Below are 11,955 nucleotides of genomic sequence, written 5' to 3' on the forward strand. Positions count from 1 at the left end.
GGCTTATGACGTTGCACAAAAGAATTCTATAGCCTACGAGGCAAATGGCATAGTTTCCACAGCTTCAAAATTGCAAGACGAAGAGGATTTAAAAGAGACCACCGCGACACCAACAGCCTCCACATATCGCGCTGTGCGCAAAACCCCGTGTTCGTTTTGTGGGTACTCTGCTCATGACCGCCGTGACTGTCCAGCGCGAAATACGATATGTTACAAATGCAGAAAACGGGGTGACTTTGCGAAGATGTGTAAGTCAGTATCCGATACATCTGCAACAATCTGTAGACAGCCTTAAGTCCGGCAACAGTAAATGCCCATATTCGAGAATATAAGTTGTCAACACTGATTGATACTGGTAGTTCTGGTTCGTACATCAATGAACAAACGACTAAGCCACTGAAACTGAAGGTTCAGCCAATGATCGAAAAGGTGTCAATGGCGGCGCCTTGTCTACAAGGAACAGTAGTTGGACGATGTGTGGCTTATATTAAACTTGATGAACGAATCTATCCTCAAACTACGCTTGGTGTTTTTCAGGACTTGTGCTGCGATTTACTTTTGGGACAAGATTTTCAAATGAGGCATAAGCAGCTTGTTTTCACTTTTAATGGTGATCTCCCAAACTTAAGAATTGACAAAAGTGATGTGTGTGGAATATCGGCTGCCGAAGCACGTTTTCCATCACTATTTGCTAACTTGAGCAAAAACTGCCACCCGATAGCAGTAAAATCCGTTACCCCGGATTGATGACATTGTTAACAACCTTGCGAAATACTTCTGGTTTTCCACGTTTGACCTCAAGTCTGCCTATCATCAGGTTCCAATTTGCGAGAAAGACAAACCCTACACGGCTTTCGAAGGTGATGTAAAGTTATGGGAATTTAACAGAATTCCGTTTGGAGTAACTAATGGTGTCCCTGCTTTTCAACGAGTTACGGACAATCTTGTTCAAGACTGCAATCTAAAAGATACATATCCTTATCTGGATAACGTGACTGTGGCTGGGATTACAAAGGAAGAACATGATCGCAATGTAAAAGCATTTTTGAGTGCCATAGCATCGCGTTACTTCACACTAAATGAGGCTAAAACTGTTTCCAACGCAACTAAAATCAATATTCTTGGATACACTGTTGGAAATGGTACCATTGCGCCTGATGCTGATCGATTGGATCCACTCCGCTCTCTCATGCCACCATCAAACAAACGATCCTTGCAGCGTGTACTTGGATTGTTTGCGTATTATTCCAAGTGGATTAAAGACTTCGCAAATAAAGTTCATCGGCTGAGACAAGTCAAGACTTTTCCTCTGGATTATGCGTCTGTTCAAGATTTTGAAAAGTTGAAAATGGATATCGAACGTGCGGCATTGACAGCCATCGATGAGCATCAGACTTTCGTGGTTGAATGCGACGCATCCGATGTTGCTATCTCCGCCACACTTAACCAAGGGGGACGACCGGTTGCATTCTGGTCTCGTGTTCTCCAAGGAAGTGAACGGTTTTTCCCGGCAGTCGAAAGGAAGCAACTTCTATAATAGAGGCTTTGAGAAAGTGGGGTCATTTGTTGGCCCGAGCTCCCTTTGTTATTATTACAGATCAACGTTCAGTTTCGTTCATGATGGACAATCGTCGTCGATCCAAAATCAAGAACAGCAAAATTCAATGCTGGAGATTGGAGCTTGCTTCTTATTCATATGAAATACGATACCGACCTGGAAAAGACAATATTGGCCCGGACACGTTTACTCGAGCAACTTGTTCTATTTTCCCATTGTCGCTTATGGATATACATGCTGGATTATGCCACTCTGGTGTAACACGTTTATTGTATTTCGTACGGTCTAAAAATTTGCCTTTCTCCACGAGTGATGTCAGACGAGCTTGCACTTCGTGTAAAGTTTGTGCAGAACTAAAGCCTAAGTTCTATTCACCTTCTGATGCTACATTAATTAAGGCAACACACCCGTGGGAAAGGATATCTGTTGATTTTAAAGGCCCGTTGCCATCATCAACAAAAAATGTGTATATGCTCACGATCATAGATGAGTACCCGCGTTTTCCATTTGTTTTTCCTTGTGCGAAGATGTCATCAACCACTGTTGTAAAATGTTTCGAAACATTATTCTCTGTGTGGTTTGCCCAGTTACGTTCATTCGGACCACGGTAGATCCTTCATATCTTCTGAGTTAAAAGATTATTTGCTCCAACGTGGCATTGCGTCCAGCCATTCAACCCCTTATCATCCGCTTGGTAATTCGCAAGTTGAACGATTTAATGGCATTATATGGAAAGCAGTTCGTCTATGTTTGCATTCCAACAACATGCCAGTTACTCAATGGGAATTAGTATTGCCCAATGCACTCCGGTCAATTCGTTCGTTGTTGTGCACCGCTACCAATTCCACGCCCCATGAGTTATTTTTCGCCTTTTCCCATCGCTCACCGAATGGGAAATCACTGCCATCTTGGCTACGAGATTCCAATTACGCTTTTCTCCGAAAATTTTTGCGTTCTCATAAGAACGATGATTTGGTTGAACAGGTGGAACTAAAAGATGTTAACCCCATGTACGCAAGAATCCGTTTTTCTGACGGGCGAGAGGATAATGTGTCAGTGCGTGATTTATCACCTTGTCCACCTGCGGATGAATCAAACCATAATTTATCGTCTGATGTGGATGAATCGGGTGATAATGTTGGGCTCGACACTGAGGCCAACAGTGAACCAGCTGTGAATGACGATATTGTTCATAATGACCGCGCGAGTAATTTGCCACTAGAACCAGTTCTTCGTCGTTCTTCACGTTCCAATTTTGGTGTTCCACCTCCGCGGTATGGCAACAATTTATAGCTGGGGAGAATGTTGTGAAATTAAGACAGGACTTGTCTTAATAGGCAAGTGCCAACGGCGGTACGCAAGTTGCCCTGAGCCTTGCGCGCTCTGCGCTTGTGTGAGTGATTGACCGTGTGCTGCCGCGCACGTGTTCTGTTATGCCTTGGCTGCGAAGCCTGTGAACCTTATGTTCTGTTAGTGGGGTTTTTGTTCTTGTCCAGGCGTATGTACTGTTTTCTTTCGATCTATGTGTTTTGCAGTTGTTCTTTAGTTACAGTGACTTAAAGCCTCATGTATGAAATAAACAATTAACATCATAACAGCAAGCATCAGCAGTACTCGCCCAAAACGTTATTCCTGAGCACCTGCGTTTTAGTAAAAAAAAATTGAGGATCGAAAAAGTGTGATTTTGTGAGAAGAAAGACTTTCCAAGCTTCAATAAATGTCAATGAACGAAAAACAGCAGCAAATGCGGCAGCAGACGCAGGTGCAAAACCACTCAAACCGTAGATAAGGTTAAGACCTCAGAGGCGGGCGCAGCTTCGCTCGTCCAAACGACAGACGCCCGACTCGTATCCCAACCTGGGTTCAAATCCCGGTGTGGTAAAAAAAGATATCGCCACAACTCCAGTGGTTCCAGTGTTTGCCAATGTGACGACAGGGCACCGGATGAAACCCATCCCATTGTAACAACACAAACTGCCAGTGTTTATCGATTAGTTGAACATGTGGCACATGTTATAATCTAATGCCCGGAGATAAGGTTGTGTGTAACTGTATGAGGCAATAATACTAAATGACTTTGCAACTTATGCCGCAATAGGTGAACCTCACTATAGAGTCCTTGACCTTCAAAAGGCCCGAGCATTGGGGCTTAAATTTGGCAATTTCCTTTCTTCTGGTTTCAAACTAATTAATCTTCCAATTGTATGCACAATTTTATTCTTACCAAATGCCAATATGAAGACACAAAGCAGGTAATGTTAATTTCAATCCTTTTCACATAAGCAGTTTACGTGGCAATCGATAGAGCATAGAATGCCAGGCACAGCCTTGCAACAAAAATAATTGTCAGAAAGGAAATGGCCGCACCAGTTAGGCGTGCGAAGCAACGTTGTACAAAATGCATCGAAGACAAAGCAAACTTGCGTTGACAGGGCCATACTTGGGCCAAGCCTACTTGGTGCCTACTTCGTACACACGTGTGTGCATTTAGGACTTCCGGTCCCATCCTCTTGAAATCTGTGCCTCTGTAGGGATTGGTTGTTACGACGCGGTCAACATCCCCCTCTTTGTTGACCTCTCACTTCTCTCTCCTTCAAAACAATATTACAAACCCCGCATACTGGAAATCCCCACAACACCCCAACTTTCCCTCATTAAATACAACCTTGGAATGCCAATAGTTAAATTACTCGACCTTTGAATCAAACCCTCACTGTCACTTCTGCACAACCACCCTTGAAATCTTTACACCACTATTTCACGCCTATCCAAACACGGGAAAGATAAAGAAACAAACAAAGAAACAGTATGTGCTTCAAGCAATGTGAACAAAAAGTGTTTTTTCATCACCGTGTTTTTATTTTATTTTTTTCCTGTGTCCTTATCTTTTCCGTGGTTTCTCAACGCTTCCACCCGATGTATGTGGCAGGTTTTTAGTTGTGTAAAGGGCGTGTTGGGAGGTAGTGGAGAGCCTTTACTTTATTTTATTCGAACCTAATTCTTAATTTGCTTTTAAAGACACTGATGATGCTTTTAACGAAGCGAAATATATATGTCTAATTAAAGAAGACTGAAAGATTTTAACCTGAAACGAAAGTTTCCTAGACAGTTGTCCAGGATACCCCGGCCACAATTAGACTTTCTTCTTGGTATGGAGAGGTGGCCAACTTGCCAGCGAAAATAATCGAGCCTCTGAATAATCGACTCACATGCGACGGAATATTTAAAAGGTGGTCGAATTTTTGGTGAAGTTTCCTGTATATTTTCGCAGAACCATGTTTGCTGATTGAGTTCGAGTTGGGCAGAAAACCTATGTGGGTTTCTGCGGCGTCGCATTTAAGGTAGTTTGCGTAGTTGTGTTGGATTACCGAAGAAATAAAGTACGCATTTCACAAACAAAAGCTTTTACGTCGGTACGTGCGCCAGGTACTGAATTTATAAGAAAGTAAATCAGAATATCATTAAATACGTGCCTGTTGTAAGTGGGTATACACTTTTCGTGCGATATAATTGTCAATTCCTTAACACAGAGTTGTAGAAGTAAATGCATTATGATTGTAACGTATTTATACCACCTACAATATCACAAATATTTTAACTTTCGTTCTGCGCAAAAATTTTTTACTGAGGAAAATAAAATTAAAGGCACAGAATGTTGCTTCTTTGTATTGCCGAATAATACCACATGTGTGGTAACATTGCCACATGTTACGTAACAACGTGCCAAGTGTTTGGTAACAATGCTCAATTTGAAAACAATCTTTTCAACTGGCTTATTTCCCCCTTTTGAAATGGTGCCTTTTTTAGTCGTAGCACACCACATGTGTGTTGGGATGTCTTTGTTGGATCGAAAATGTCGCCAAGCATTTTCTTTATTATACATGCAAACACAAACCAAACAAAAACATTAGACATAACATACTTAACAGAACATGCTCATTTCAAAACATAACTTTACATGCACATCACAAAACAATGGATTTCATGCACATTACATGACATTGCATTACATGCACACAACAAGCCTGGCCAGGAAAGACATTATATGCCTAGACGCGCGATTTATTTCTGGGTACACTATTACTTAACGGCCGCATGACCCTCCTTGAATTTTTTGTTGCCAATTATTGTCACGTATATGGAGGTCATTTTATTAATCCGCCATCCTTCAAGACTGGCGTCGCCCTGTATCATGGAAACATCCAAAGGCGCTTTATTTCTCATTAATTCATCATCTATCGGGAAATGTCAACCGAAGCATGATCTTGCCATATTTGGAATCGGACATCCATGGCGCATCACCGTATAACTGTCATCCCTACTATCGGACCATTTGCGATCTACGACGACAACGGCACAATGGAACTGTATCTACTTGTTTCTACGTTATGTACAAATTGTTATGACACTAAGTATTTCCACAATATCACCACACCTTTCCTCAACAAATGAAACTACCACAATTCAACACAATTTCAACAAAATTAATCACATTCACCACAATGAAAAATCATTTCAACCATCACAGCAATCAATCTGCCACAATCATCACAAAATTCAAATGAAAAAATTCAACAACAAAATTTTCAATACACAACAAAACATGGTGTTACTGACAAAGTTATGACAAATCTCACGCAGGTTGTTGTGAATCAATTTTAACCTCTATTTCAAACGCAAAAGTGCTGGTTTAGACTTGCATTTATCTCATGTCAACTATCAAATAGCCAAAAAATCATACATGAGAGTGGTTAATTAGTAATCTCTTGCTTCAAATAGACATAACAACCCTAAACTAGCACGAGGGTTTCTCCTAAAAAGGGACAAAAGCAACCAAATTCGCAAACCGACGGCGACCTCGTCAGCGCCAATGAAAACAACGTGTCAGGCCCTTTTACTGACGTCATGCCTCCGTGAGGACTTCTGAGCCGACAAAGCTATGACCAATTTCCACAATCAACCCTAAATTGCCATCAGTCACATCCGTTTAAGAAATTAACTAACGTTTCGTACATGATTTAATTAAATCTAAACAACACTTTTCACCTGTCACCTTTTTTTGTGCAGACGGTATTCTAAACATTATAAACTCAATAAAAATAATATCGACATGGCCACTACAGTCAGGCGTATGCTTATTAACAATAAACGTTTCACATGTCACAAAACATGCTAAGAGCAGTTTGGCATTTATCTTAAATAAGTCGACACATTAAATCAAAAGAAAAACAAACTGTCCAAACCTGATTTTGACCAAACCTTAAACTCTGACTGACAAAAAAACAACAAAACTTCTGCAAAAACGCAAAAGATCGCTCGTGGGCACCAAAAGAGAATTTGATGCCTTGAAGCTCCTCACTCGGGACGCCAAAAAGAGAAAGTTGCGACCTATATGCCAAATGTATAAGCCTCGAGTTGGGTCCTACAATATTATTTATGATCGATGGGGAATCCTATTCGATTAATGCATTTGACATAAGATCGCACGTGAGTTCTAATTGTTGTGTTTTCCTAACCTGACTCAATTAACTCTCGATGCAAACTCCACACCAATATTTATTTACCATGAACAATTTTGGATACGAAACCAACAAACGCAATTATACCAACGCCAAACTAAGTTAATTCATGAACTGAGGAGAGCACAGTAGGCCCTGCCTTGGCTTCTGCTAAAGCTAAACGCACACGGAAAGTCACATTATTTTAAACCGGAGAGAAACAAAGCGAACGAATTGTTGTGAAAAGAAGGACTAACGGTCAGCGAACAGTTAACAAAAGACGCACTCTTACACAAAAGAATGAAGGACTTCTCTAAGGCGACACATTTAAAGCTGACCAATAAAATCACATGAAAACACTGCTAATGCGTAGAAACTAGTAACGAGATCAAATCACGTGAGAAAGCAACCGTTGCTATACATTTTGAAATGAGATGCTGGACAAGACGCTACCTATAGAATGCCTTTATACAAAAAAACCATGGAAAAAGATTCCGGACGTTGATGACGATTACGTTTATTTAAAATTTTGTAAAGTCAACGCAAACTGTGATGCGATCGACGTGTTGGCCACCACTGATATAAACCTTTGCTAATCTTAGATTCACTCTTTGCGCCACCCACTGGCCACTTCTTACCTCAACAACAATATTGTTGCGTGTGAGTGTTTCGCAATCAATAATTCCCTTGAAATATTAAAAACACTTCTGAACGCATGGGGTTTTGAAACTGTCTTATTTGACCCGACTTTAATATAAACTGTTCAAAATTGGTTATTTCAAGTAAAGTGAAACCCCTGATAACATCGTCTATTGGTTGGTCAACACTAATACAACGAATGTAGGGAACATATTTAAGTGCTTTCACCTCATGTAAGGACTGGTGAGGTTTTCAGGATAAGTGGAAAAGTTGGCCGGTTTCTCATCACTTCCGTCCCTGCAATCGGTGTAAATACCATCACAAAACCACTCAGCCAACACCTCCCACCCATCATCGCAAGTGAACGCTGCACAAAACACATGAACGTAAATCGATTTGAAATCCATCAAAATCCGCAAAACTAACCAATATATTAAATTAATTGAGAGTTTATGATTTGTAACAAAATACTTACGATCGCTACGTTTATACTTTGCTGAAGCAATTGTGATGAAAGAGAGCAGGATTCCAACCACCTTCAACCAATACCTGATAAAAACACAAAGAGTTTATATCTTGTAATGATATATTTCTCTAATTCAGGGAAATGACGCCATCATGGATTTTAGTGGAGTTATACAAACTTTATGTCCAAGGAACACTGCAAGGTTATTTAAGTTAACTGGTAACCTCCAAAATGGCTTTTATGTAAACTGTCGTCACTTTTTCGTTTTTCTTTCTATTCTCATCCGCTTGTTGCTCAAACGCTTAGAATAAATATTCAGTAGTTTTCGCCAAATCTCGACAGCTCATGGAACCATTCATATTTTTTGATGAAACTTACATTGAATGGTTTTTTTGTTATTTTTGGCAAAACAAAAGTTTTAATCACAACACTGGTTCAACCATATGTCTGATACAAATACTTTAAACCACGCTTAGCTTACTCCAGCCAATCTGTCGGGTTTCCAGGGCTTTAGAGGCCCGGAAAATATTGTAAGCGACCGTAGTATTCTAAAATAATTTTTGCGCGATATTGACGGACTAAAATTTCGTGTCGCGCTCACAATGCGACTGGCGAAGCGTGAGAAAAGTCTCATTAAACATTTACTTTGATTCAAAGGTTGTACGCGTTTAACTTAGCTCCAGTCTAGACGAAACCCTAATCAAAATGCTTGTCCCAACCATGATGCGACTCTGTACAGAAGTAACGGCAAAATATGTTTGCGCTAAGTTAGACGCGAGAAGATATTTTTGTTCATTATTATCTCGCGTAAAAATTATGCATATTTATTGTTTTTTTTTCGACAAAAATGTTGCAGTTTTTTAACATGAAGAGAATTTAAATAGCTCACAAACCTTGCTCCCATTTTAAGTCTGTCGGACCCTGCCCTGATCCGTCTTAAATCCACTCTCTCTCAGATCAACCAAAGACTTTCACAACATAAAATATTTTGAGTTATGTAAGTGATTCAAGAAATACTCTTCAAATTCTAAACATCAAATGCCTGCAAAAGTGGAAAGGGCCAAGAAATCATAGTAATAAATTAAATATTGTAATTTTGCAAATATTTGTTGATTCCCTATGGAAGCATCAATATATCACCGTACGCTGGTGAAGTACAATGCACTGGTTTAAGCAACCTTTCTACTATCTTTGCGTTTTCTGATGATTTTCACCCACAGTTTATCAACTCCAAGACTTCCCACATAGCAGAATTACCTTTGGGTTGTCTTGGCCTGTCGGTAGCCAAAATCTCTGACGTCTGCATTGTGTAGGTTTATTATCATACCGATCTTAACTCTTACATAATTAGTGGAAGTTCCTTTGTTTAATGGATAACTTCCTGTACCCACGTAAGTTCGTTAAATCCAGGTAAGGTAAACGTCATCCTAATGCCTTGTCATCTCATCTGCTGTATGTAGTTGTACCTTTTCGGAAAACGCTTAATTAAATTAACCTTGCCGGGTCCAAATTTAAATTTAACCTAGCCGGAGTCTCAGCTCTGTTTTCCCGCAGATTTTTATTCCAACACTCGGTCTCCCTCTTCAACAACAACTGAATTCCTGCTCGACATTCAAATATTTCCGTCATCACGAGGTTGGTCGCGTGAAAGCGACATATTTCTGTACTAATGTTGTTCTTCGCGTGTTAAATTTCTCAGTGTTTGTTTCGTACAATCCCATTACCGAGCATAAATCCCAACGACAATACGCGATCTCAAGCAACGTTGTCTGGCATATTTAATGTTGGATTCCTGACTCGTTGACCCTTATATTTTTATCAGTGCCCAATCGCACTTTCGGGTATGGCAAACAATTTATTGGTTATTTGGTCTCCACTGCAATCGCAACTAGTAATGTCCAGCATGACAATATCTTCATTCATCTGTTTTAATGTGTGACAACCATAAAAACGGACCCACAAGCGACCAAACGAGCATAGAACGCACGACACGCGACTTCCGTCTTCCTCTTACTTCCTATTATCATTAATCAACAACATTGGTTCCATTCACTGCATGACTTCCACGAAATACGTAATTTCACATCACGCAAATGAAGCCGCTGCCAAAGCAAACCTGTTGGCGACCCTCTGCTTGCAGTAACTTGGAAACTGCTTTCGTCAATGTGTCGTGCAATTGTAGACAATTTATAACCCTCAGTGAACAAACAACTTTACGGCAGTCAAACCCTCCCTCTTCTGCGGTCTATAACAGACCTTGGTGAGCTGCATTAACACGTTACCATCGCATAAATAGAGATAGCAATGCAGCTCAATGTTGGTATACGAAGAGTCGAACAGCGAGTTGAAACGTGGCCTGCGTCATGTTGTTGAGTGGGAGGTAAATAAAATATTCAGGGACAGATATGGTTTGAAAGTAAATAAAGATATTTGACTTTCGGGAAATTCACGAGCTTGGCTTCTCTTCTGCAAACATTCAACAAAACGATTTAATTTTGGTGAAAGTTTGAATTAGCCGCGAACGAACAAGTTGAAAAAAAACTTTGATGCAATTTTAACGATAGTATGTGAATTATGATGCGATTTACACAGAGAGTTTGTCCTGCCAAGAATTTTACGACATATTGTTTGCAGGAAAATGTAATTATCTATGATACACAAAATACAAAGGGCGAGGTTTATGTACAAGGCGTGTGAGAGGGGGTTTTGAGGGGAGTGTTTTAAACTTTTTTTGGTGATATTTGAAGGAAGAAGATTATATTTTCATTTGTCGATAGTTTGTATTCCATGAGTTGATTACATGGAATGTTTCCAACATCATAACATCATATTTACAAACAAACGTTGATCCAGACACAAATGTAGTAAGGAAGTCACTGGAAGCAAGGGGAATCACCGCATCATTGTAATGTCCAAAGTGATTCTACCCAAGTTGATGCCAAGCTTTCCAACACTCACACATGATAAGAGTGTCCATGTGTTGGATGACGTGTGACGTCCGATCAACCCATCACGTGGCCTCATACTTTGGTACATGAAATAAAGACCCACAAAATACAACCAATAAGCAAAACTAAGCAAACGGAGTGCGTACACCAACCAAAATCCACGTATTTTTGTTCTTTTGTTTGGGTCTGACGTCAAAGATGTTACTTTGTCCTTCTTGTGAGATTTTTAAATCAAACGTTGTAACTTGATATATCAATTTTATGTTGTAATTATATTGCCATCACAAACTAAATAGTATTCCACACATGGAAGGTACGCGTGACGTCAAAAAAATATTCGGTTCTATCCATTTTATGCCAGGAAAAAACACATTTTCACAAATTGAATGAAAGGTTTATTTACAGAGCGGTTTCTGCTTCAATCACATGTAAGTTTTCTCGGTTAGCAACCACAACCACATCCTCCTGTTGCTCTTCCTGTGGTTGACGTCTGAAAACGGCACGTAGGTCATCCCGGACTCTATCATAAAGCAGTTTCGGTGCGTTGGAGTGGATGAGGGGATTTAGATAGCTGTTGATGGGGAGCAGGATAATTGCTGACACAGCGTACATCACTGGAGGCATAGGGACTCCACTGAAGTTTACAAATGCCATGATGGAAATTGGAACCCAGCAGAGAAAATCGGTAATTATCAGTCGGAGGATTTTCTTTTGCATTTCTGCAGAAACAAACAGCATTAATGGAATAATATGTCTGCAAATAGGAATGTGCTTACCTTTGTTTTGTTTTGCAGCCCTTCCATCCCTTGGTCTCTCGTTCACTTTCCTGGCACTGGCAGTTGTCAT

At 40.2% G+C, this 11,955-nt stretch overlaps 1 protein-coding gene across 1 annotated transcript in view; it reads right to left on the bottom strand.

Moving 5' to 3' along the window:
- LOC145895977 (uncharacterized) overlaps window positions 1-11,955 on the bottom strand; it is a 47,412-nt gene extending 35,457 nt beyond the window's left edge. The window contains exons 1-4 of the mRNA XM_082984744.1: window positions 11,886-11,955; window positions 9,419-9,542; window positions 8,171-8,244; window positions 7,924-8,062 (exon numbers count right to left, since the gene is read on the bottom strand). Coding sequence (XP_082840870.1) covers window positions 7,924-8,062; window positions 8,171-8,244; window positions 9,419-9,542; window positions 11,886-11,955 — 407 coding nt within the window. The remainder of the gene's footprint in view (window positions 1-7,923; window positions 8,063-8,170; window positions 8,245-9,418; window positions 9,543-11,885) is intronic.

The sequence above is a fragment of the Ascidia mentula genome, chromosome 3 (assembly GCF_947561715.1).
Source record: "Ascidia mentula chromosome 3, kaAscMent1.1, whole genome shotgun sequence".
NCBI classification, from domain to species: domain Eukaryota; kingdom Metazoa; phylum Chordata; class Ascidiacea; order Phlebobranchia; family Ascidiidae; genus Ascidia; species Ascidia mentula.